Raw genomic sequence first — 26,914 nt, 5'->3', positions numbered from 1 at the left:
TAATTGTAATGAGAAAACTCCAAATGTCAACTGGGAGTTTTATCAATGTGCTGTATATGTTTCAGACATAAGCAGTGCACATCTTGGGGCAGCTAGGTGGCACAGGAGATAAAGCACTGGCCTTGGATTCAGGAGGACCTGAATTCAAATGTGGCTGCAGACACTTGATATTTACTAGCTGTGTGACCCTGGGCAAGTCACTTAACCCTCATTGCCTTGCAAAAAAAAAGAAAAAGAAAAAAGTACATATCTGATTAGCAAATTAGCCACACTGAAGCCAGGGGGAAGAAAGGAAGAATTATCTACTATAGGCAACCTGAAGACTCACAGCATTTTAGGGGTGGAAGAGACTAGTTGGTTTGAAGTCAGTTTTAGTTAGAAGGGAAATTTCTGGGATAGGACCCAGGAGACCAATTGAGCTGCCTCTTGTTCTAATGGCCTTGTCCTGGACAATTGTTATGGGCTACATGAGTGGATTTAAAGGGGTCCTGAAAGTTTTGGGGTTTATGAGACGTTCATGGATGGAAGGTGGGGATATTGAAGGAAGGTAAATGCATCCCTTTCCACCCTCACCACTTCTTTCTATCAGCCCAATAAGCATCTCTGGACTCCTCCTCTCTCTCCCAGGAATGCCACAATCCCTGCTGCAATGCTTCTAATTGCACTCTGAAACCAGGGGCAGAGTGTGCGCATGGCTCCTGCTGCTACCAGTGCAAGGTAAGGAAGTGGGGCTACTATGGAGAGGCGCAATGGCTACAGGACCATCTTCCACTGGGGGAGGAAGAAGGTATAGGAATCAGAGCAGCTTTCAGCAGGAAGGGACTGGGTCCATCGCCCTGTCTCTAGGTCAGTCTGAACCCAAACTGTCCCAGGAAACTGTTCTTCCCATTATTTAAGATGCTGAAACATATGGCTTGGGCTTCTTTGGGAGGTTAGTGGAAGGTGTTGTTTATTATCTCAGCAGCAACTGTTTTACCTGTCCTAGTACTGAACAGAGAACCCTGAGAAATGTCCCCCAAAGAAGACAGATGTGTAAGAGGGGACAGAATCCATGCTGGGGCCTGAGACTTCATTAACCTTGATTGCTAACAACCTGTTGGTTGGTAAAGATCCTTATCTCCTCAAATGCATCTCTGCTCTAACTTGTGTGGCTGTTTCATTCATAAAGTCAATTCACAGCCCATAGCTCCCTAATTATTGTCATCAGCACCTGTCACTTTAAGAGCTCAGATTTGGCAGCATAATGTACCTTGTCCACTTCTCTCCAGAGAAGAAAGTATATGCTGCTTGCAGTTGGCTGGAACATTGTAGAAAAGGGCATAGTTTTTCTTTGTTCTTTCCAAGATGGCTACCAATGATATCTCTAGCATGGGCCTAGGGCCTCCTTGGGGATGTGGAGTTGGGGCTGAACAGAAGGTGTCTGGCTCTGACTGATGGTGCAGGAACAGGGAAGGGGAGAGATAGGGGTCTCCTCTGCCTAGTACTCCCAGCCACTGGGATCCCAATAGGGAAGGAGTTGAGTTAATGAGAGAGTATATGTGCAAAGTGTTGTGGGAATACTTTGCTGCCTCAGTGGTGTGTACACTTGTTCTCATGGTGTAGCACACAACTGTTCAGCATCTTTATCCTTTCAAAGCTTCTCCATACAATATCTACGCAATAAACTAGGTTCTCCTCCTAAGTCTTTTGCTATTTAATGGAAATTTATGCCACATTCAGAGGGTCTATGACTTCTTATATTTGGTACTTAACTGACCCACCTCCTGTTCTGGTGCTGTCTTTGATGATGTTTGTTCCTCCATTGCCCCTTAGTCACCTACAATTTTAATACTTCTGAAGTTATTGGTTTCCAAAATCAACAGCCCTGTCACATCACCAGAAGAGTATTGGGGTTAAAAGTGGAAAATAAGAAAATTTTATAGGAATGTAAAGTAGATGCTGATGGTAGGGCTCTTGTGAGGGGAAAGATAATTCACTTATTGATTTATCCCTTCTCTCCTTATGACTCAGCTGCTACCTCCAGGCACTCTGTGCCGTGAGCAATCCCGGCAGTGTGACCTTCCTGAGTTCTGTACTGGAAAGTCACCTCATTGTCCTACTAACTTCTACCAGATGGATGGCACCCCTTGTGAAGGCGGGCAGGCTTACTGTTACAATGGCATGTGCCTTACCTACCAGGAGCAGTGCCAACAACTCTGGGGCCCTGGTAAGCATTTCCCCTGGAGACATATACCTCCCTTCCCAGAAGCCCTTATCTCAATCTGACTCTTTTCTTTAAATGCCAGGGGTAACATAGCATCTTAGTGCTAAGGGAACCTCACAACTCATATGTATGATTCTGTAAAATTTAGGGAATTCCTTTCCTCACAAGAAGCCTATGGGTAGGAGGTACATAGGATTTGGAAGACATACTTATTTGTCAAAGGCAAAAAAACAAAACAAAATAAAACCTGGTGGACAGTGTTGGACCTGAAATCAGGAAGACCTGAATTCAAATTTGACCCCAGACACTATTAGCTGTGTTACCCCAAGCGAGTCACTTAACCTCTGACTTGTCTCAGTTGGGGATAAAAATATCACCTATTTCTCAGCGTTGTTGTGAGGATCAGATGGGATAATATTTGTAAAACACTTTGCAAAATCTTAAAGTGCTAAACCAATGCTAGCTGTTATATTATGCTAATTTATTATTATTATTATTATAATAAGAGTAGGGCAGAGGGGAGGGAACACAACGTCCAGGGGATTCTGGGAATCTCCCAATGCAAACTTACTGATGGGATAGATTTGCCGAAGACCTGTTCTGATCTCTCTAGAAGGAGGTTGTTTGATAAAGGTGTTCTCTCTTCCCAGGAGCTCGCCCTGCCCCTGACCTCTGCTTTGAGAAGGTGAACGTAGCAGGAGACACTTTTGGGAACTGCGGGAAGGACATGAATGGAGAGCACAAGAAGTGTGCCATGAGGTGATGATTGTAAAGGGAGAGGGCTGACACCACACCCAGTTTAGTCCTGACCCCAGGGAAGCCGAAGCCTCTATAAGCTCCAGACATACCAGAGTAGTAGAGAGGCCTGGCCAGCTGCCTGCTTCTCCTGTGGTGCTTGCTTACATTTGCAGGCCTTTCTTTCTAAAGCAGGATGTGAGATTTAAAATTGGATATTAGATCATAAATCTCCCCTACTTAACTTTTCCCTTAATTTATCTCCCAGACTAGTACATGGAAGAAGCTTCTGGTTTTCTAGATAGAGCCTTTATTGTATATAGTCACAAGGTGATGTTGATTAGAAGGATAGGAAAATAGAAATACAATACAAATCGTCTTAAATCTAGGCTTAGTCTATATTCCTTATAAAAACTCACCAAACCGAAAAGGCCACCTTTGGAGAGAGAGAGACCGTCTGTGCCGCGCCGTCAGGAGTCCCGCCAAGCAGGCAAAAGGGCTTACTGCCGTTCTCTCCACCCCAGAAGTCAAAAACCCGGCAGGCAGTCTGACATGCGCAGCAGGCGGACTGTTCATCTCCTCCCCAAAAGGGTGGTCCTTGAAAAACTGGCGTCTTTCAGTTATCCTAACCGACTGTTAAAAACTTTCATATTTTACCACAAGGACCTGGTGACAGAAGGGAGATGGATCACTGCTAATCTCTTCTCATGACTGGAGAAACACACAACTTACAAAGCTGTGCTATATCAGTCGCCCTAGCTCTCCTTCTTCTCATAAAGCGGGAGTTGGCCTTGGCCAATTCTCCTGCCCTTTTCTGCGTGCCCATTGATACCACCATCACCGCAAATGGGAGGCAGATACATTGTCCCAGCACCCATATATATCAGGGTCTGGAGGAAGAGGAAGAAATGCTGCATACATGGCTAGTGATTACAGGAATCAAGACGGTATTGTTTAGGCTTTGCTCTGCATAGTCCCATTCAAGAGAAAGATGCTTTACTCACCAACAGGGGAACCTTTCAGATAAGGCCAGTTTTACTGATCATGGTAAGGGAGGAAGGCTGCTTCATGGCTACTACACGTCTTTATTCTCTTCCCTGAGTTCCACCTCCCTTTTTCTTCATTGGGTTTAGAGATGCAAAGTGTGGGAAGATCCAGTGTCAGAGTTCAGAGGCCAGGCCCCTGGAGTCCAACGCGGTACCTATTGATACCACCATCACCATGAATGGGAAGCAGATCCGTTGTCGGGGCACCCATGTGTACCGAGCTCCAGAGGAAGAGGGAGACATGCTGGATCCAGGGCTGGTGATGACGGGGACAAAGTGTGGCTATAACCATGTAAGTGCCCTGGCTTTACAACAGTAAAGAATGGGCTCCAGGAAGTCTAGGTATATGTCGGGGACAAGCCTCAGCCTGTCAGAGAGGAAGAGCACTGGGGACAAGGTGGACAGTGGAGATCAAATAACCATGTAAATTCACCTAATCCCCAAATTCAAGGCCTCCCATTGGAAATATGGAGAAAGAGGGCTTAGACTTAATCTATTTGAGGGAAAAGCTAAGGACAAATGGATGGCAGGTCTAGCAAGACGGATTTCACCTCAGTATAAGGAAGAACTTTCTAGCGCTCTGAGCTGTCTCCTAGTGGAAGAGGATGACCTTGAGGGCAATGAATTCCATGCTACCCATTACCACAAAGGCCAAGGTTACCATTAAGCAGAGAATAGCCAGTGGCCTGTGAGGTTATTGCAAGGGGTGTAGGGGGGAGTAGAGGGGAGGATGGCTTCTCATTTCTGGTACGGAATATCATTAGATGATGGGAACTCCAATTCTATGGCGCCGAGTGATAAAGCCAGGCTTATTTGGATTATTCTGTTTCCATTCATTTAGAGCTGACCACAGCCACCACCATGGCAGCACGTTTGTATCATACTTTGTACCTCTGAAAGACCTTTCATGCACACTGGCAAAGCAGCCATGACTTAACCTCATTTTGCAGGTGAAGTGTCATAGATGCGCTCATGTGCTCACCAGCACGTCACCACTTGCCATTTGTTTTGGTTTCTCCTGAGCCTGGTCTGTTGCCTTCTCTCTTAGCACTTTTTTATCCTGTGTGGACACCACTGGGGGCTTGTCATTGTATCATTCATAGAGACAGTACCTGTAAGGATTATCACCACAGCTCCCAGCTTTGTAGGACTCAGGGATATACAACCAGAAGATGCCTGCCTCTGCCTTTGCTCTTGAACACTTCCCCCCAGTACACTCACAGCTTAACATTCATTCACACTGAAAGTAGAATAAGCTGTGATGGTCCACACGCAGATGTCTCTTTCCTCTCATTCTCACTCCTTAGTGTTATAAATCCCCTCACCTCATGTACTTAATACCCAGCCCACATTTTCATTCTCCATCACTTGTACTTCTCTCATGCAAAACCACAATACAGAGACACCCTGGGGCAGAAACGTAGCACCAAGCTTGCCAAGCCAGGTTCACCAGCATCATCTTTTATAATCTGAGGGATGACAAATGACTGCTGATAGCCTTGAGGACATTGTGCCTTCTAAGCATGGTGGTCTGCCTTCTCCTGGGGGAATCTTGAAGATTAAAAGATGGAATCTCATCGAGGTGCAGTGGCTTCAGTTTGAGTCTTGACAAAGTAAAGACTTAGAAGCCAAGGTTCCCAATTCCCAGTCTGTGGATGACTCAATTCCTTCTTCCCACAGATTTGCTTCGAGGGACAATGCAGGAACACCTCCTTTTTTGAAACTGAAGGTTGTGGGAAGAAATGCCACGGCCATGGGGTAAGTCTTGGCAGAAGGCCTCATGACTTGTCCTCCATCTGTTTTCAAGGGGGTGGTGGAGGGGGATAGTTCTCTGTGGGATGCCAGGGTTCTCTGAAGAACTGGGCTGCCATATGGCAACCCCTCATGCCTCCTGTCTTCTTACCACAGGTCTGTAACAATAAACAGAATTGTCATTGCTTCCAAGGGTGGGCTCCACCTTTCTGCAACACTGTGGGCCACGGAGGTAGCATCGACAGTGGGCCCATGCCCCCCCAGAGTGAGTGAGATACCCTCTTCTTTGTCATTTCCTGCATTCTAGGGCAGTAAATAGCACAAGTGGGAAGGGAGGAGTAGAAGACCTTGGGGTCAGATTTTTAGAAGTAATGATAATTATTATTCTTATTTTTCTCAGAAGCTTCTTGAGTCTAAATGACCCTTACACTTCCATACAAAAGATTTTTTTTCCAGCTTGGCTTTTTCCTTCTCTTTCTGGCAGGTGTTGGCCCTGTGGTGGCTGGAGTATTGGCTGCCATCTTGTTGTTGGGTATCGTTCTACTAGTGCTGTATTACTGTAAAAGGCACAGACTGGGCCCACTCAAACCTTCAGCTCTCCCTTCCAAGTGGAGGCAACAGTTCAGGTGAGATGAATGTGATGAATGTCTTGACCTTGCTGCTCACCCAACCTTTATCCTAAGTTCTTGGTCATCTAGATCTTGATTGCCACACTCCTGGACAAATATAATACCACCACCCCCCTAAGCTGGTTTCTATGCCTTGAGTCTCTTACCTTCTGATGACAAGTACTTTAGAAGTCTATCATAGCTGGACCTTTTGGGGTCATTTAGCCTTTTGTGGCTTTCAGAGGTTAGAGATGATCCAGTTCTGGATAAAGGGCTAGAGCCGGCAGAAGCCTAGGCCAGGTAGAGCTGTGATTAACAATCCTGGTACCTGGAGGTGGCAGCATAGAGCAAACCCTGTGGAGAACAACATGAAAGGTTCCCTCAGGTCACCTGCACAAAGATGTCTTGGCATCTTTCATTGCCACCCCAAGCCAGTTTCAGGCTATCTTTTATAGCCTGAATCATTAATGCAATCATTAATGATTGCAGATGGCTGTGGTGATGCTATATTTCTCATAAATGGCTGTTAGCCTTCCTTTGGGGTTCTCAAATTTAAAATGAGGAAACCTCATCTCAGAGAGGTAGAGTAGTTCTGCCCCAGGCCCCCTTCTCTTCTTCCTCTATGTTACTGCACTCAGTGATCTCATCAGCTCCTAAGGATTTAATTACCATCTCTATGCTAATGATTCTCAAATCTACCCTTCCTGTCTGTAAGTCTCTGCTTACCTCCAGCCTCGAATCTCCAACTGCCTTTTAGATATCTTGAACTGGATACCCAGTACACATCTTAGTTTTAACATGTCCAAATTGGAACTCATTCTTTTTCCTCTTAAACCCTACCCTGCCCCCATACTTTCTCTATTACTAGAGAGGGCATCACCATCTTCCTAGTCCCTCAGACTTGCAAACCAAGAGTCATCCTAGATTCCGCACAGTCTCTCGATTCTTCGCATCCAATGTGTTGGCAAGAACTGTTGATTTCATCTCTCCGATATGCCCCCTTCTCTCTGCTGACACTGCCATCACTCAAGTTCAGGCCCTCATCACCTCACACCTGGAGTGCTGTAATGGTCTGGTGCTTCTGCCTGCTTCAAGTCTCTCCCCTCTCCAATCTGTCTTCCATTCAGACTCTAAAGTAATTTCCCTAAAGTGTGGGTTCCATCATGTTACTCACTTACTTAAAACTCCATTGGCCCCCAGTTGCCTCCAGGATCAGATACCAATGCTGTTTGGTATTCAAAGTCCTTCATAACCTGGCTTCCTCCTATCTTCCCAAGTCTTACACTTCATTCCCTGACATGTACTCTTTGATCCTGTGGCACTGGCCTCCTGCCTCTTCCATGAACAAGACAGTCCATCTCTCGACTCCAGGCATTTTCTCTGGCAGTCTCCTGTGGCTAGAATACTCTCCCTTCTCAACTCTGCTTACTGACTTCCCTGGCTTCCTTTAAGTCCCAACTAAAATCACATCTTCTACAAGAAACCTTCCCCAACCCTTCTAAATTCTAGTGCCTTCCACTGTTCATTATTTTTTATTTATCCTTTGCATAGCTTGTCTGTATATATTTTTTGGTTGCTGTCTCCCCCTGTTAGATTGTAAGTTTACTGAGGGCAAGGATTATTTCTTGCCTCTTTTTGTACTCCCAGAATTTAGCATAGTGCCTGGCACCTTGTAAGTGCTTAATAAATGTTTATTGAATAATTGATTGATTGATAGTTACAGTTTTAAGCCTTAGCAGAGCTAAGTGTTCAGAACCCTAGCATTTGGCAAGGTAAGTGTTGGAGGGAAGAGGAAGGGGGACATTGGGAAAAGATCTTGGACCTTATGACACAAGCACCCTGAGAAGGGAGGCAGAGACACAAGGACACTGGCCCCTGTGGGCATAGACCTCAGGGCACCATAAAGTTGTTGGTGGAGAGGGGGACCAGCAGGTAAGGGACAAAAATAAGTCTAGTCTGAGAAGAGTTCATCTGGGATGCAGCTGTCAGCTCCTTAGATCTACTTAGCATGGTGGAGGAAACAACTATTTGGTATTTTCTTATTTTAACGAATAATTTTTGCTAATTAGGTACTAAGTTCAGTTGTTTGAACCTGATGAATAAGTACAAGGGGCATCAACACCTTCTAAATTTCAGTGGCCTTGAAGGAAATTAATCATTCAATCAATAAACATTTATTAAGCACCCTACTGTGTGCCAGGTCCTTGTGATGCAAAATAACAAAATGAAACAATCTTTATTCTTCAGGAGAATAAGATGTACAGTGTTTTGTTAAATGTTAAATGTACAATCTGTGGGAAAACATGTAAATATGTCACTATATGCAGAATAAGTACAAAATAAACACAAGGCTATTCAATACAAGATATTTAGAGACAGAAGGCAGTAACAATTATGATGTCCAGGGAAAGAAAGGCTTTGTGTAGATTAAAAGATGGTTCTTAAACTATGCCTTGAAAAGTAAATGAGAGATTCTCTGAGGCTGAGGTGAGAAGGGAGTACATTCCAAGCTTGGGGAGACAGCTAGTGCAGAGGAACAGAGGTGGGCAAAGCCCCATCACCCCATCCCACTTCTGGCTCTGGGGTGAGGACATGAGACTTTCTATTTTGGTATGTGTTGGCCTATTTCATTTTTTAGTACTGCAATCACTTCCCCCCTCTTCATCTTTTCCCTTTAAACCAAAACCAACAACAGTTGATGCAAATTCTTTCCAGTGCAGAGACTTTGACTGACAACTTAAATTAAATTTTGTACCCATGGGCCCAAGTGATTTCCGCTAGATCCATCCTCGAGGGAAGAAAAGTATTGTTGGGAAGGTGGAAGCTCAGAAGCAATTTGTGATGCTTTCTGTCTTCAGATGGCTGGGCCTGTGTATTATTCTTCAATGAGACTATGGAGAGGAGGATGGAGGATGGTGGGGTGGCTGTGAGGAACCACACAGAGGGGAACAGAAACCCCTTTTTTTCATTCAGGGTAGAAGGGAGTATAGGGGAGGGAGAAATACGGACACGTGGATTGCAGCTTGGAACCCAAAGGGACAAGCTTGGCTTTGACAGCACCTGTGCTTACTTGCTTCCATTTTTCTTGTTTCCAGTTGCCCCTTCAAGGTCACTCAGAATGGTGGCACTGGCCATGCCAACCCAACTTTCAAGTTACAGACGCCTCAGGGAAAGAGAAAGGTAAATACTTTGTATACTTGGGAAACCTGTGTCTTCTCCCCATTTCTGCACCTTCCCAGGACCATCTGTATTGCACATATGCATAATTTTCTCTTTGGTTTTCTCCAGAGTTCTTGAGAAGAGAGGGGGAGGGGTTACAAACAGGTCTGTGTACAAATTTTACTGAACTGGTGTGAAAGTTATGTCTCGTTGTGGCATTCTTGGAAAAGACATATTTGGAAAGACAAGAACTTACCCAAGTATCAGAGATCAGAAAATTCTAGAGGTAGAGGGATCTTCCAGAATTCATCTTGCCTATCACCCTATTTCTGGTCATTCATCCCACTGGGGGATATATAGGAGAACAACTAAGATGTAGGTCATTCAGACATGAGGTACAGATGTCTCACTGGTGTATTGTGTTTTACGCCATATGCAGGTTACCAACACACCTGAAGTTCCACGCAAGCCATCACAACCTCCCCCCAGACCGCCTCCAGACTATATGCATGGTGGAGTCCCACCTCCCCCTCTCATGGTACACCTCAACAGGGACGTCAGGAACTCCCCAGGGGCCATGACCCAAGTGGAGAGAAAAGAATCTGTGAGAAGGCCTCCCCCAAGCCGACCAGTGCCTCCAGCTCCTAATTATGTTGCTACCCAGGTAAGGGTTTGCCTAGCTCATAGTGTGAGAGCTGAAAGGGATCTTAGAAACAACCCAGAGCCTTCTAATGGTATGGATGAACAACCTGAGACTTGGAGAGCACAAATGACTTGCCTAAGGTCATAGGGTTAAATGTAGGATACAACATAGGTGTTAAAACAAATAGCATCAGTACAATATAATCCCTGCAGCCCCATCACCACAAAGGACTTAGAACAAAGAAGAATTTAAGAATAGAAGGTTTCATCAGAACATGCTAATGATGCCCCCTAATGAGAGGACTGTCTGCTGAGAAAAGTCAGGCAGGGTTTCTAAGGAAGTGGCTGCTGCTGCCCTAAAGCTAGTCTTTCCATCTTCAGCTGAACCTCCTGGGCTTCATTGTTTGCTTCTTCCCATTTCCCAGAGACACAGCTCCTCAGCTGTATTTCTGTCACCTCATTCACCTAGGGTTTCCTCCTGTTCTTCTTGGTCTAGGCTGTGCAGGTTGGGATTTACAGACAGGTCTGAGCTATCTCTATTCCTAAGGATCCTGGCAGATATGGAGTCAGGGCTCTGGTGAGTTTAGGGGAGTTAGGATCAAGGTTATTGTTTAGCAAACAAAGAGGGTTTGGTGCTGATTTTGAAGGTTTTTTTTTTTCCTTGATGATACTTCTCTTTGTGCGTTTCCTAAAAAGTGAGACAAGAAAGGGAAGTAAGAGAGAAGGAAAAGAAGGGAGAGAAGAAGAAGAGATGGAAAAAGAAGGGAAAGAGGTAACAAAGGGAAGAGGGAAGACAGCATTAAAAAGAAGAAGAAAAGAGGGAAACTGAGAAGAGAAAGGAGAAAGCAGAGAGAGGATGAGATGGGAGAAGAGAAGGGAAAAAGAAAAAAGAAGAGAAATATATAAGTAAGGAGGAAGAAAAAGAAGGAAAAAAGAAACTTGAGAGAGAAATTGTAAGTTTGTTATTCCTAGAAACCCACAAAATGGGTTTTTGAGGAGGAAAGAGCTATGCTTACCCCATATGACCCTCTGGCCCTGAGCACCGGGTCAAGGGGGTGGAAGAGAAAGCCAGAGCAAAAGGAATTCAGATGTCGATGGAGGAGGGGAAGAAACAAACAACCAACTTCAGCAGCCAGCCTCCACCTCCTAGTTGACAAGGCTCCTGGCAGGAAGAAGGAGCAAACAAAACCAGGAAGGGACCACGAATCTGTGTCAAATAAATATCCCTAGTGCCTAAGTACAGAGATCGTTTCCCCTCACATCAGGGGTGTTTACTGAGACAGAGAAGCTGAGCACAGCTGGGTTAGATGGCCTTGGGCAGGCTTCCAGTGAAGATGGTGGAGTGAGAAGTTATGAGGAAGCCAAGCTCCTTACATTCCCTTAGAAAAACAAGAGAAACAGTAAGGGGGGGGGGAGAGGGAGGATAGTTGAAAAAACCCACACATGATAATAAAAATTTACCACAAAAGAAAATGAACGATAAAAACACAATACCACAAAACAGCACAGAGCAACTGAAACAGATTAAAATCTCAGAGGCAAAAGAAACAATGCAAGGTATCCTGACATCCTTCAACATTTAAATAATTTAATGAGAAATTTCCATAATAAGAAAATTGCCCAAACAAATTAAAAAAAAAACTTGCAGAAATTTTTAAATGAAAGGAACTGAAGCTGGAAGGAAAAGATACTTTTAAAAATCAGGAGGATATGATGAAAAAGATATGACTAATCAGAGAATGTAATAGAAAACCACAAAAAGATCCCTATAGAATCAATCAACCTTAGGCTCACAATGGTGGAAAACAGCATATAGAAAGTAGAAAAACAAGCTAAAAAGAGAACTCACACATTGAGAAAACTGAAAAGTATTCAAATACAAGTGACAAATCTAGAGGATAGGTTAAGACATATCAATTTCAGGGGTTGCTGACATCCCAGAAAATTTGAAAAAACAAAACCAGAGAAGAATCTTAAAACTATATTTCAGGAAATAATTCAGGAAAGCTTTCCAGAATTATGAAAACAAGGGACAATAGACAAATGGAAAGAATCTACTGGTTCCCTATTTGGAAAAAACCTTTTGGGTCAACTTTCCTAGACATATTATAAATGTTAAAACACTTAAGGAAAGAATTGTATATGGGCTACAATAAGACAAAAAGGACATACTGAGAGCATTATAGAATGATCAGGCAAATTGGAATGTAATATATACAGAAATTATTATTTTTATTGATGATGATTGACAGGTATGTAGTACTTTAGAAGATAACTTAAGTGGCTTAATGAATATAGCACTAGACCTAGAATCAGGACATTTGTTGTTGTTCAGTCATTCAGTCACATCTGATTCCTTGTGATGCTCTGGTCCATATTGTCCATGGGATTTTCTTGGCAAAGAAACTGGAGCAATTTTCCATGTCTTTCTTCAGTATATTAAGGCAAATAGAGGTTAAATGAGTTTTCCAAGGTCACACAGATAGTAAGTATCTAAGGCCAGATTTGCATTCAGGCCAAGTCTTCCTGACTCCAGGCCCAGTGTTCTGTCCACTGAACCATCTAGCTGTCCTGGAATCAGGAAGACCTGAGTGCAAACATGGCCTCAAATACTTACTAGCTGTATGACCCTGGGAAGCTACTTCAACTCTGTTTGGCTTAATATACTGGAAAAGGAAAAGGGAGAAGTCACTCCAGTATCTTTGTTAAGAAGACCCCATGGACAGTATTGGTGTGATATAGTCATGAAGAATTGGACACAACTGAATAAGAACAACAAATGTAGCACCTTAAAGTTTGCAAAGATTTTCTATAGAGGACTATGTAATTTGAATCTCATAACACACCATGAAGCAGGTATACTAGTATTATACCCATTTGGCAAATGAGGAAACTGAGGATCATAAAGTTTAAAAACTTACTCATACTCATACTGCTAGTGTCAGAAGTGGGATTTGAATCTGGTCTTCTGGACTCCAAGTCTGGCACTCCATGCATTACCTCATATGCGTGGGCTAGAAATCTAGAATTACCTATCCAGCCAAACTTAGTATACTGTTAGAAAGAAAGAGATGGACAAATGGTAAACTTTTGAACTTTGAACAGTTTACAGAACTATATGCATTTCAATGATATTATAAAGGTAGCCTGGTTATTGAGCCATAAAGGCAAGTACTTAAAATAATACTTCTTGCATCGATAAACTATTTCACAAGTAATTGCAAAAACCTTCTGAAAGTTGTACTGATTAAATTAAAATTCAGTAAGTTCAACAAATATAAGAAAAGAGGAAAAAGAGGTGGAAAAGAAATATATATTTTCTCCCTCAAGCATAGGTGGGAAGTAAACAAAAAAATATTATGAGTAAAAAAGAAGATAGTGGCAAGAAAAGCAGAAATTCTATATACTACTTTGATGAATTATAATTTGATAAAGTTAGTCATAAATAATGATTGTGTAATTAAAATATAAAAGCTATTTGGGTTACGGTTTAAAATAATCTATTAAATAATATCAAGTGAATGAGGAAATTGTAAAAAATAATGTATTATATCTTGGATGAAAACCACAAGGTATTGTATATAAATAGCCTGGGGATATAGCCCAAGCAATATCCAGAGGCAAACTTGGTAGTGCTGCATGCCCATATCAATATGTTAGTCAGATGAATCTGCATTTAAGAATCTCAGAAAAGAAGCAAAATATCATCCAAACAAAAAATAGAAAAGGAAATAATCAAAACAAGAAAAGAATCAAACAACTGAGATGACAAAGAAAACCAACAACAAATTGATAAAGAATAGGTGTATCAATTTAAAAAAAGATAATACCTAATTTCAAGTTAGAAATGAGAAGGCAAAAAAAATGAGAAGGCAGATATTATAAGACCAAAATAAATCAAGACAATGAGTAAATTATGCTAATAAATTTGAAGAGGTAAAAGAAATGAGGGGCAGCTAGGTGGTGCAGTGGATAAAGCACTGGCCCTGGATTCAGGAGGTCCTGAGTTCAAATCCAATCTCAGACACTTAACACTTACTAGCTGTGTGACCCTGGGCAAGTCACTTAACCCCAATTGCCTCACAAAAAAAAAAAGAAAAAAGAAATTTACCAATATAAACTACCAAAACTAACCCTGCCAAAGCAGAAAATTTATTCTATTGTAGGAGAAACCAACAAATCATTAAAGAACTAACCCCACAAAAGACACTATTGCCAGATGGACACATCCATGAATTCTACCAAACACTTAGAAATTTCTTCTTTTACCTAGAGATTGTTCACACAGAGAAAAATTGGTTAAAGAGAGAAAGTTGGTCAATTGCCATTTTCTTTAGATGAGGAAAACATGGTTTGCATATCTGGACCAAGCAGAAGTGATGCTGAAAAAGACAATATCACACAGTATCATTGCAATATCACACATTGGTGTCACTGCAAAAAGTATTAAATAAAATAATTTCATTTCTATATTCCCTCAACAAAAATCAAGAAAAACTCATAGAAAAAATGTAATTTACAATAATGATAAACCATGTCAAATATTTGCCTATTAACCTATCAATACCTATATAGAACTATATACAGAAAACTTCAAAATGATTTTGATGGAAATCAAGGAAGGAACAAAACAAAAATGTATCCCTTCCTCATGGTTAAATTGAACAAAAATCGCAAAAAATGTCAATTCTTCCCAAATTAATTTATAGATTTAATGCAATTCTGCATTCATACACACATATACAGGTGAAGGGGACCTCACCCTACAAGGTTTCAAAATTTATTTTAAATGAATAATTATAGAAATGATACCATCCTGGGGGAAATAGAGAAAGATGTTAATGGAACAAAGTAAAGAAACCAGAAATATACCACTAATGTATGCATGTGATTTGTGTTTCATAAACTCATTACTAAAAATCTCTAGAGAACAGAATCTTTATTCAATAAAAAATCATTTGGGGAAATTGGATTAACTGGATAAGCAAAAATGGGGTTAGAGCCATATCTCACCCAAGCTCTTCTTTACATTTTATTTGGTTAAATGACATACATATGAAAGGGAGAAGCAGTGGAGGGCAGCTACCACTGGAATGGTCCCAGGGCTTGGTTTGAGTGAGGTTAGGGAGAGAAGGTAAAAAAAACAATCCATCCCCACCTAACTGACACCTCCACCAGAACTGGAAAGCGTCTGTGAGTTATCATGCTAACATCATAATGTGGATACATTCACTGAACTCAGATCAGAAGAGTATAGACTCATTGATTGTTAGAGGCACAGGGAATCTTTGAGGCCATCAGGCTAGCACCATCTCATTTTATTGATGAGGGAGCTGAGTCCCAGAAAAGTTGTGACTTACAAAAAAATCACATAGATAAGTGACAGAGATCAGTCCTTGTTTTTCTGAACATGTTTCTGGGTTGGTTGATACCTTCTCAACTGGTAAACTTGATATGGACCAACTTGTTGGCCCACCTTGATCAATACTCTCTTTCTACCCCAGTCATAACTGCTCAGGACATTGAGATGTTGATGGTGATGGTGGTGGTGGGGATGGTGATAACCATTAAGTTTTCCTTGTGCTCTTTACCATCCTTGCTTAGACACAAAAAAGCAGAAGCCAGGTCTGATAGAATAAGTCAGACCAACAAAGCTAGAATGACTCTAATTTCACAGCCTCGGTCTTACTTATTTCCCAGTACAAGAATGTGCTGTGTACAGGGTCAGTACAATTCAAAACATTACAACTGAACAAAGATTTAATAAGTACCTTTGTACAGTGTACTAGTCTAAGCATTGGGGTGGAGGGAGGTGAGAAATAGAGTTTAGATAAAACACAAATCCTGCCTTCAAGGAGTTTACTGTCAAATAATAGAAGACATGGCCTAGACTGACATAAATACTAAGAAATCCTACTTATCCCTCCACCGCCCACACACATAAGGAGCACCCTTATTATTCAAGAGATGGAGAATCAAGATTAATATACAGATAGTGCCATCAAGTTGTACCATATGTTTTGCAGCTTCTAGGAGACTTTCCCGATATTCACGGTCTTATCAAACAATCTATCACCACCATTTTCTCTTACCACCAAGACTGGTCTCCATTTATCACCAAATTACTTGTATAATCTAGCAAAAGTACCCATGGAGTCAGCCTGCCCTCTCTGGTGGGAAGATCTCACAGTTGGGAAAGACAAATGAGAGAACTCACTCCTTCCTTGTGCATGACAGTATCTGGCTTGGCTTTCTGTACCATCATTGCCTCTTAGTACAGTTCTCTAAGTTTTACACTCCCTTAGGCTTTTCATATCCATTGTCTCCTTTGAACCTCACAGTGACCCTTTAAAATAGGCAAATAAAGAGATTATGGTCTCCATTTTATGGCTGAGGAAATGAGATCTTCAGGGGTCAAGTGACCTAGTGAGTTTAATAGCAGAGTTTCAGCTTTTACAAGCTTCAATGTCAACAAATACTTAATCAAAAAGCATTTATTAAGTGTTTACTATGGCTGAGTGCCTACTATCTGCAAAACCCATATGATCTTGGTGCTTGGGAAGTTAGGAAGACCTTGGAAGGTCTTAAGTCCAAGCTAAGGACCCGGAAGACCTAGTTCTGTATTCTTAGCACTGAAAGCCTTCAGTGGGTCCCCATTCAGCATTTCTAATCTCCAGACACCCTATATTAAGAGCAACTTTTGATAGGCTGGTTATTGATTTCCATGGAATTCTTTGTGTCCCTGGATACCAAGATCCTCATTGTCTCCCTGCCCCTCGGATCACTGACTCCATCCAGATAGGGAATTCTTTTTCTAGAACTGTTCAGTAAGTTGAATGTAGTTCTTAACACAGCCAAGAGGCTGAGTTGGGGCAGTCTTGGACTGCCTCGTTCTGTTCTTTGTCATGACCAGCACTCCCTTCATGGCAGGAGGAAAGCTGGGAGGCCAAACACTGAGATATGGATGAAGATTCCTCCCTGTTAATGCTTCCCCTGAGACATTCGTTTTGCATGGCAAACAGCTGTTGGAATAGAGTTTTTCCAATGACAGTTTGACATCTGCACACAGCTGTTCACTTCTTCACTTTGGACCCACGTGAAGTCTCCCTTCCTATTTTGATGTTTGTTCAGGGGATTGTTTTGGAAGGAATGGAATAAATTAGACAAAATTCTTCTTATTTGTAAGAGCCACCTACTTACCCATTCTTTCACTACAGTTTAATAATCCATATAAACCACTATAACGATTGGAATGACGCCACCTGCTGGAGACTTACTGTAGAAGAGCTCTGCCCATGAGGTGAAGGTCTTTGAGGGCAAGAACATGCGTCTTTTCTTTGGTGTCCAGGAAGTGACATTTGCTAGTGAGAGGAAGAAGGAAGAGCCTGGCGCTCTGACTGGCACTTTTTCCTGAGGACACTGGTGGAGAAGGGAGCTAGAAATGTGCTCTCCCTTTAATAGATAGGAATCTAGGCCTTTCTCTCTCTCTTTACCAAATTCTTATTCTCCTTAATAAATGCTTAAAAGTTTAACTCTTGCTAAAGCTTATAATTTATTGGTGACCACTCATTAGATATTTTAGACAGACTAGCTAGAATTTTAGCCCTTAACACCACTTTAAGTTTTCTAAGGTCTGATGACTCAGATTGTGGATTTTTCAGGTCCTGAGATTATCCTCAGACTTTTACCATCATCTCTTCAGGGAAAAGAAAGTACAGGAATAAAAAACTTGGTTTTTCTGGTTTAAAAAAAAGTCAAGGGGCATCTAGGTGGTGCAGTGGATAAAGCACCAGTCCTAGATTCAGGAGGACCTGAGTTCAATCTGACCTCAGAAACTTGACACTTACTAGCTGTGTGACCCTGGGCAAGTCACTTAACCCTCATTGCCCCCCCCCCAAAAGGCAAGCTACATGAGGACAGGGAGTATGCCATATTTTTCTAGTCTTCAACTTGGCAGGTGCTCAGAAAACATAGAATGAATGAAAGGTTGGGTAGGGCCTGGCAAGATGGGAAACTACAGAAGTCAGTAGGGCATTTCATTGACTTGTCAGGTGGCCTCCATTTCTTGTACTTGATGGATATCCTTTAGAGATGCCAGTCATTCTATCAGAAATGGAAGAGAAAATTGAAGAAAAAAACTAAGTCAAAATCAAAATTGCATAATTTGAAAGCTTTGGGTTTCTCTCCAAAACTCCCATCCTATACCCCACTACCACCACTCCTTTTCTCTCCCCTTGCTCATGGAGGCCATGTGAGCTGATGGGAAGAACAAAGGATTTGAATCAGGAGTTTTGGGTTCTAGTAATATAATCTCTGCCTCTAAAAAAGTATGAAATTATACATAAATCATTAAGCCTTATTATTCTCCTCATTTGTCAAATGGGGATATCTGTCCTATCTCCTTCATGTAGATTTCCTATTTAGATTTTTGTGAGATCGTATCTGTGAACAGATTTTTAAAAAGTTTTTAAAGTGCTATATAAATGTGTACTGTTATCATCATTAATCAATCATCATTATCATCATTAGCTGGCTGGACACCAATCAGCTCCCCTGACTTTCACATCAAGTCCTATTTCCTGATGAGCTTACCTATTGTATAACCTCAGGCAAGTCACTCTGCCATTCAGGACCTCTGTTTTTTCATTTGTAAAAGGGGTGGTGACAGGAGGGAGGGCTAGGTGCTTTGTAGAGTGCCTTCTAAATTGAAAGTTCTGTGGATTCTTTACCCTCTTCAGTGGAGTCTTACTAGCTCTCTACTTCCCTGAAAAGGAGGGTTGGACTGGATCATCCATAGATCCCATGAACAGAAGGAACCTTCCTTCTCTTCTCTCTCTCTCTCTCTCTCTCTCTCTCTCTCTCTCTCTCTCTCTCTCTCTCTCTCTCTCTCTCTCTCTCTCTCTCTCTCTCTCTTTTTCCCCCTCAGGGCAATGAGCGTTAAGTGACTTGCCCAGGGTCACACAGCTAGTAAGTGTCAAGTGTCTGAGGCTGGATTTGAACTCGGGTCCTCCTAAATCCAGGGCCGGTGCTTTATCCACTGTGCCACCTGGCTGTCCCCCACCCCCAACCTTTATTCTCCATGGCACTTCTTCTCCACCATCCCAGCAGGCTGGTGACCCTGAGGAGACCAGCTTCATTTCTGTTATTGCCCTATCTGTTTGGAGTCAGGCTGAAAGTCTCTTTGCTTTCTCCTTAGGATTTCTCCAGACCTCGTCCACCCCAGAAAGCTCTGCCTGCCAACCCTGTGCCAGGTCGAAAGACACTTCCAAAGAATGGTGGCTCCTCTGCCCTGCTGCCACCTGCGGCTGGAAGCAGCCCTCGGCACCTTCAGCCTCTAGCTGCTCCAACTCCTAAGGTGTGTCTCTGGTCTCCCAAGGATGCCTTTAGAATAGGAACACAAGTTTCCTCTTTCTGCCCCTGGAGTCTGAAAGAGCTGAGTGTAGTTCCCTCTAGGGCAAAAGATCAGACTCTTCCATTGCCTGGGGCTGTCCATGTTTGGAATGTAGCATTTAGGCAGCTTTTGGGGGGTTGGTGTGTTGCTGTGTTGCCTATTCTAGGATGGGGATGGAGGTAATGAAATCAACTGATTAGCCCAGGTTTTGTTTCTGCACAAAAGGCTGATAGATCCATGAACAGATATGGATGTTTGAGCCCCTTGCTAAACTCTTAGGTTGTGGGGATGTGATTTGTTGGTGTCTTGGTTCCTTCTGGGGGCATTTCCTACCACTATGGCTACATAAGATGCCTGGTTAAAAGACCTAGCTTTGAATCCTAACTCTGCCACTTACTAGCACTGTAATTATGGGGCAGGTCAATGTACTTCTTTAAGCCTTAGTGTCCTCATCAATTAAATGGGGATAATACCTATATCACTGGGCTGATATATGAGGATGGCAGTCTGTAAACTAAAGGATTTGAAATGTGAGAGTGATTGTTAATGAAGGGACAAACTGATACTCATTGAGGGAAGTCACTCTGTTAGTCGTCATGTTTAGCAAATATCCAGGTGGTTAATTTTGTTTCTGTTTAGTGCATTGAGCTAATTGTTTCCCTTGTTTTTTTTCCCCCAAAGTTCCCAGATTTCAGAGCCCAGAGGGCTGGAGGAGTAACTAGCTCAAAAATCTAATACCAACACTTTACTTGAGGAGTTCCAACCGGAGTTCCCTTTTTCCAAGAAGACTCTGGATGTCACAAAAGATATAGTGGCCTTGTAATCAGGCAGAAACATATCTAGTCACTTGCCATCTTACTTAACTTACCTCCTCCCCCCACCTTCAACCTCATCACCTCCAATTCTTGGATACTTTGACCCAGACTCAGTGTGATCTAGCTTCCTTTGGAAGCCCAGAGCAATTTATTTCTAACAAAATTTATGTGTTGTTTTGTGCAATATATGATTCGGGGAGGGGGAGAGAGTAGGAGCCTGGGAAAGAAGATGAACATTGGCTTCACCTGACTGTCAACCACTCAGCATATATGCAGAGATTGGGTCACTTACCTTCCAGTGGTCACCTGAGCCCTTGAAGACCAGCATAGAAGGAAGAATTGGCCTAATAAGGGACGTCACATCTATCTCCTTTTTATATGAAGTCTTTTCATATCAAGACTCAGCCTGGAGAACCTATCCTGAAGCTTGTGGAGGGCTTGGACCCATCCACCATGTCTTCCGTGCCCTCTCTAAGAAGCTAGAACAAGTGGTTCAGCTCCAGAGAACCCTGGGACTAAGAGAAAAAACAGGGACAATCCCTTTTGTGATCAAGGTGTGCCAGGTCACAGGAACCATCTTGGTTGGGAGGCTTTATATGGATATTTTTGTCTGTTTGTGATGCATATCCTGTGGAGATCTGAGTGCTTCTCCTTCCCTACTCCCCTTCTCCATTATTCATATGGGTCATATTTGACTCAGATAGGTACTACAGCTAGGTTAACCACTCCATCTACAATAACATAGACAGCAGGGGGGAGCACCATGCTTGTGCCTCCTTTGAGCCATAATGGTGATGCCAAAGGTCATGAATACCAATAGATTGGGCCTCTGATCCTCCTCGGTGCATATCAGGTACATTCCATTCTAGCACTAGCTACCCCGAAGTTCCATTGTTTGTTCCCTCCTCCCCTCTCACTCTGGCCCAGGCCCTCGAATTGTAATGATGTGTGGTGCTTTGGTGAATGCAAGATAGCAAGTCCTGTCTTCCCAGGGATGTGGTGTGTGTAGCTAATCCTCAGGGCTTATTAGTAATTCCCTAAAACTGCAGAGAGGGTCTTGCTTATAAATCTGTGTTTATTGTTGTGTTTTGGGCTTCCTGGTATTAGATCTCAGGATTGCTGACTGGAATAGGATTGGTGAGGGGAAGACATTGATGATGCTCCCCTCCCCCCCCCGACTTAGTTTATTTTTTATTTTGTTTTATGAAATCAGGGGTAAAGGCAGACATGTTGCTTTCCAATGTGAATCTAAGGAATTGCCACGTGACATGGGTTAACTGCCTACCTACCTAGTCAGATATCTTCTACCTAATGTTTAGCCCTCTCCAGCCAAATATTCCAGAAAGGATACATCCCTTGAATCTCCCAGCTTTGAAAAAAAAATTCTCCCTAGAAAAAGACCCAGAAGAGTGTCCAGATCAAAAGTCCATTTGGAATGTTGCTGTAGAATTCTCCCTGCCAGCTGCTCATGGCCCCTTTATAAACGGTCCATCCTAAATGACCCAGTTCCTCATAGATCTGTGGGAGCTATCCCAGAAAAGAATATTTTTGTCTAGGGGAGACAATGAAAAGAAAAATTGCTTCATTAGCCATTTGTACATTGGCAGAGATTCCACTGGTTAAGCCAGCTGTTTTCTCTAGCTCTCTCCAGCCTCTGTCCCAATCCCCAATTATAGGAGATGGACAGCTGAGATGTCTAGCTGATGGGAGAAGGGCAAGTCAACCATTTAATCCTAAAATCATTTCTTCCTGAAACAAAATGGAAAGGAAACCAGTAATTTACTTTTTCGAAGACCTCTTTCTCCTTCCTACTCCCTGTCCCTATAAAAAGGTATTGGGAATTGGAAATGAGTGAATTTTCTCTGGATCTCTGTCCCATGTATTGCTTCTGCCTCTGTTCTATAGAGACAGGTCAAGCTGATAGAAACTCAGGCTTGCAAAGAGTTTTAGTCATTGCTCCTCTACCCTGGTTCCCTACCATGCCTAAGAAGCACTGCTTAGGATATAAGCCCAAGAAAATCCCATGGAATATCAAATTCAGAAACCAACTGGAAAGGTACCCCAGTCCCTATGGAAGATGTAGGCTGAGGCTTTGCAAAAAAAAACAAAAACATCCAAAGTAAACTTTCAGTACATGGGAGTGTGTGTGTGTGTGTGTGTGTGTGTGTGTGTGTGTGAGAGAGAGAGAGAGAGAGAGAGAGAATTTGCTTATTGATATGTGTTGAGGCTATAGGGCATATGTGAAGTTTTCTTTTGATTTGGGAGATTTTACACAGAATTCTGATCCTTTTCTCCTTGATTCACTTATTAATTGTTTACAATTGATGATATTTGTGCATCTATGCAAAATACTTGAATAAGAAATCATTGTGCCTTTTTTTCCTTGTTTATATTTAATTAAAATGAATTATGGTTTGCCATTTGAAATACCTCGTGAATTGTCTTGCAAATCCAGTCTCTACCAAAACAATCCCAGAGCATCCAACTCCGGGGATCTGGACACCAGCAGCTGCTCAGCTGTAAAGAGCTCCCTGTCCCATTTTAAAGGTTACATCCAAGCCACTAAAAGGTCATAAGAATAGGACAAAAATGTTCCAGTTCACAAGGAGGAAAGCCCAGATTTCCATTTCACCAGTAGAGGGGGTTGTTTTTCTATACAGTCTGGGACTAGTTCAGTTGTCTCCCTATATCTTTGATGGGTTGGGAAAAGAAGAAAATACCAATGAAACCCCCTGAACAAAGGCCAGATCTTAACTTGGAAGGGTAAACTACTTAAATGAAAAGAAGTAAAAGGCCAAAGATCACGAACCAGTGGCATTAGCATGGAAAGGTCCAGTGATTTTCCAAGTGTGGTCTAAGGAACCCTAGGGGATTCTTGAGACCTTTTCAGGGAAGGTCAAAGCTATTTCCATAATGACACTAAAACATTTTAATGTCTAAATGTTGATAGAAATAACCCACCCAAGTAAAAGCTTGGTGGGGTCTTGAATAATTTTAAGGAATATAAAGGAATACTGGGGTCAGAATGTTTGAGAACCACTGATTTAGTTCAACACTCTCACTTTACTGGTACAATGAGTCCTAGAAAATGGAAGGGACATATTCAAGGTCATATAGCAAATTGATGACACAGGTGAGATTGGAAACCAGGACTTGAATCCCTAGCAAATGTTTTTTTTTTCTACTCTAACAGGATACCTCTTAATGAAATCTATTTCAGAGTCATCCCCATTTAGTGCAATGGGCCTTAGACTGGGTCTAGTCTTTGTTTTGCTTTGTGGGGCAATGAGGGTTAAGTGACTTGCCCAGGGTCACACAGCTAGTAAGTGTCAAGTGTCTGAGGCTGGATTTGAACTCGGGTCCTCCTGAATCCAGGGCCGGTGCTTTATCCACTGCACCACCTAGCTGCCCCCAACTGGGTCTAGTCTTTTTTTTTCTTTTTATTTTAGTGAGGCAATTGGGGTTAAGTGACTTGCCCAGGGTCACACAGCTAGTAAGTGTTAAGTGTCTGAGGCCAGATTTGAACTCAGGTACTGCTGACTCCAGGGTCGGTGCTCTATCCACTGTGCCACCTAGCTGCCCTGGGTCTAGTCTTAAAGAGGCCACCCTAGAGGGCTGGACTATGGATGGCCCAAGGCTGGTTTAGAATAGGCAAATCAAGGGGAGCTGAGGAATGTACTCCAAATGATATTTTATGGTAGTAATAATAATAACAATAACAATAATAACAACAGTAATAACAACAGCAGCAGATATTTATATAGCACTTTAAGGTTTACAAAACACTTTCCATACATTATCTCATTTAAGCCTCCCAACAACCCTGTGAGGTAGGTGCCATTACTATCTTGATTTTAAACAGATTAAGAAACTGAGGCCCAGAGAGGTAAGGTGACTTTTCCACTTACTTCCAGTAAGTGTCAAAGGCAGTGTTTGGACACAGGTCTAGTTGGTGCCAGGTCCAACATAACCCAGTATACATGCTGCCCCTCAGGATAAAATTGTGATCGAATGAATCTTAATTAAAGAAAGCCTCCTTTCCCTCTAGCAATAAGCAGAAATGGACATGTTGCAATATCAGGGAAAATCTTGAGATACTCAGTGACTGCCTTCCAAGTAGTAGAGGAGCAATTAGTTGAGATCCCCTGCTTCTAAGATTCCTAAGGGCACAGAAATCAGCTCATCAGAGGTATGAAAGCTTTTGTCCTCTGCTCCCACAGGTACACTTTTAATCTCAGAGGGTACGAGGTTCTTCTCAACTACCAAAAGTAAATATGTTGCCTTGATTTAGTCCTTAACAGAAATCCACATTCCTTAGAAACAGCTTTCGGGGCATAGCCATAAACTCTTCCCATATGGACCATCAGATCTCTGAGAAACTGCTTTCATCTGCTTGGGACTTGGGTGTATAAGCACACAGGCCCGGGCAATCAACAATGGTCTTCAGGGACAATGCCCATATCCAAGGCTTCACTTGAGTATGAAGAAAGAATAGTCCTTCTTACTAATTTTCTTGAGCCAGATTCATAACTTACTTCCCCTTTGAGTCTTTGCACCAGTTTCTCTATTCTTGCGGCAGGGACAGAAGAAAGGGGGACAAGCAAGGGAAACTCAGTCAGTCCTCCCTGAGCCTAAGCCATTCATCTGAAGGTCCTTGGCACTGCAGCTCAGCTGGGATCCTGGAGCTGGCAGCTGCTCTGATGAGCTAGTACTCAGTTGGCTTGGGGGGAGTGAAGAATGATGGAACACGAGGCAGCCGCAGCTGTTGGAGCTGGGCACTTATACTTGGGTGGCTGCCTTTGTAGGCAGTTCATTGGCAGGGATTGGCCCTTGTGCAACGTCCAGAGGAAAGGAAGCAGCAGCCAGCATTAGGGAATTGGGTGCACCCTGCCAAGCTCACCGCCTGTGTGCCCACAAGGTCATGCAGATTCAAGGCACACTTTCACTAACCAGGGAGCCAGGTCATTGAGGCAATAGCAAAGGATGGACATGGGAGTACTTCAATACAAAATGCTTGGTTAGGGCCCAGAGTAAACAAAGAGTATAAATCTGCTGGCTTCAGGAGAGTTGGTACTGCTTCCCTCTTAACCCTCAGCTCCCGTGCTTGTCCCCTTCTCTCCCCATCTCCAAAATACCACATCTTGTTTACTTCTTAAGGAGGAATAGGAACTACTACACTTAGCCAGATTCCAAATCAGAAACCAAGGCATTTTAAAGAGCAAAGCAGCACAGAGCAGCTGCCATTCTCCTTCGAAGGCAAGAGGATGAAATTCAAGAGCAAGCAAGCATACCAGCTAATCCAGAATTTGATAGGGACAAGTCTTTTGTTTGAATCTTGAGGTCATTATGTGACCTCTCTGGTGACTGGTACCTCAGCAAGCCAAAAGAGAGACAAGACAGCAGATGTCAACCACTGAGCTATAAAGCCAGGGAATTTAACTTTGCTTTTGGCTTTTCTTTTTTTTTCTTTTTATACACTTTTCTTTTGCTCCAGGCTTTTCCCTGAGTCACAAGGTGACTTTCTCAGAATAGAGTCAAGCAGAGGTCCGTCTCCCTTGAGCTGTTGTTATTTGTCCTTTGTTTCAAATAGGAGCGAAGACATCACAGGTGAAGTCTTGACTAGCCCGTTAATTGGATTTAAGTGAGGCAGAGTTGCACAGTCAGCCTCGCTCTTTCTTCCAGAGTCACTGAAGTCCAGCGGTAGGACAAAAGGCAGGATGGCTGGTGATGGCCCAGGATGCAGTGGATGACCTTGGCATCTTTGATGTCTGACCAAGCTCTGAGTGCTCCACACAGTGCCTACTCTGGCTGCCTTTGTGGCCTTTGGAACGTATTTCTCATCTGCCCCTTCCATGGGGAAAGTCATCACTTGCTTGAGGCAGATATCCCTCTAACTCACTGACAGGTTTGAAGCCTATCAATTACCCTCAACCTGGTTTAGACCTTTGGTGTCTCCCTGTCATCTCCCCTGGGTAACGCTGGACTGAAAGATCTGAAGATGGCCTTGCCAATATTGAACTTTTACACTGCAGTCCATATTATTTCCCTATGAGCTTTGGACTCCCATCCTTCCTCAGATCCAGCATGTCTCTGTCCTAGGGTAACAAATGGTGTAGCTTATGTATCCTTGTGATGTAGGCCAGTACTGAGGACCTCTTGGTTTTACAGCACCCCACAGAATCAGCTGGACTCTAATACATTCAAAGGGTCAAGTTCTCTCCTTCACTTGCCAACATGGACAGCTGCCATGGGCATGGAAGGTAGAAGGTTAAAAAAGGTCTTTCTAAAGGCCTGAGAGACTATGGGGAAAGGAGGGATAGATAGTGCACCAATACAAACCACGCAGTATGGCCATTGAGTCTTTGTGTTTCCAGGAGGTCAGGATGGGACCAGGCCCTATTAAACTGGAAATTACTTTCTCCTGGAAAAATTAATGAGGTATAAAGCCACACTGTTAGGAAAAAAAGGGCATCCTGCCTCTTGACATAATATTTGTATCACTAGATTGTTCCAGGGTTAGATGGGCTAATAGAATGTATCCTCTCATATATCAATTAAAAGCT

The 26,914-nt window shown here is 42.7% G+C and overlaps 1 protein-coding gene across 1 annotated transcript in view; it reads left to right on the top strand.

Moving 5' to 3' along the window:
- The window catches only part of ADAM19 (ADAM metallopeptidase domain 19), a 145,517-nt gene extending 122,803 nt beyond the window's left edge, over positions 1–22,714 (top strand). Inside the window, exons 13-23 of the mRNA XM_043980257.1 lie at positions 628–717; positions 2,011–2,206; positions 2,854–2,962; positions 4,072–4,276; positions 5,665–5,742; positions 5,893–6,001; positions 6,221–6,362; positions 9,440–9,524; positions 9,943–10,167; positions 19,342–19,500; positions 20,218–22,714. Of these exons, the coding sequence (XP_043836192.1) occupies positions 628–717; positions 2,011–2,206; positions 2,854–2,962; positions 4,072–4,276; positions 5,665–5,742; positions 5,893–6,001; positions 6,221–6,362; positions 9,440–9,524; positions 9,943–10,167; positions 19,342–19,500; positions 20,218–20,271 (1,452 nt within the window). The 3' untranslated portion in view covers positions 20,272–22,714. The remainder of the gene's footprint in view (positions 1–627; positions 718–2,010; positions 2,207–2,853; positions 2,963–4,071; positions 4,277–5,664; positions 5,743–5,892; positions 6,002–6,220; positions 6,363–9,439; positions 9,525–9,942; positions 10,168–19,341; positions 19,501–20,217) is intronic.
- Positions 22,715–26,914: the final 4,200 nt, after the last annotated feature.

The sequence above is a fragment of the Dromiciops gliroides genome, chromosome 2 (genome assembly GCF_019393635.1).
Source record: "Dromiciops gliroides isolate mDroGli1 chromosome 2, mDroGli1.pri, whole genome shotgun sequence".
Lineage (NCBI taxonomy): Eukaryota > Metazoa > Chordata > Mammalia > Microbiotheria > Microbiotheriidae > Dromiciops > Dromiciops gliroides.
The sequence above is the reverse complement of the archived record's forward strand: the minus strand, read 5'-3'. Positions and strand labels throughout refer to the sequence as shown.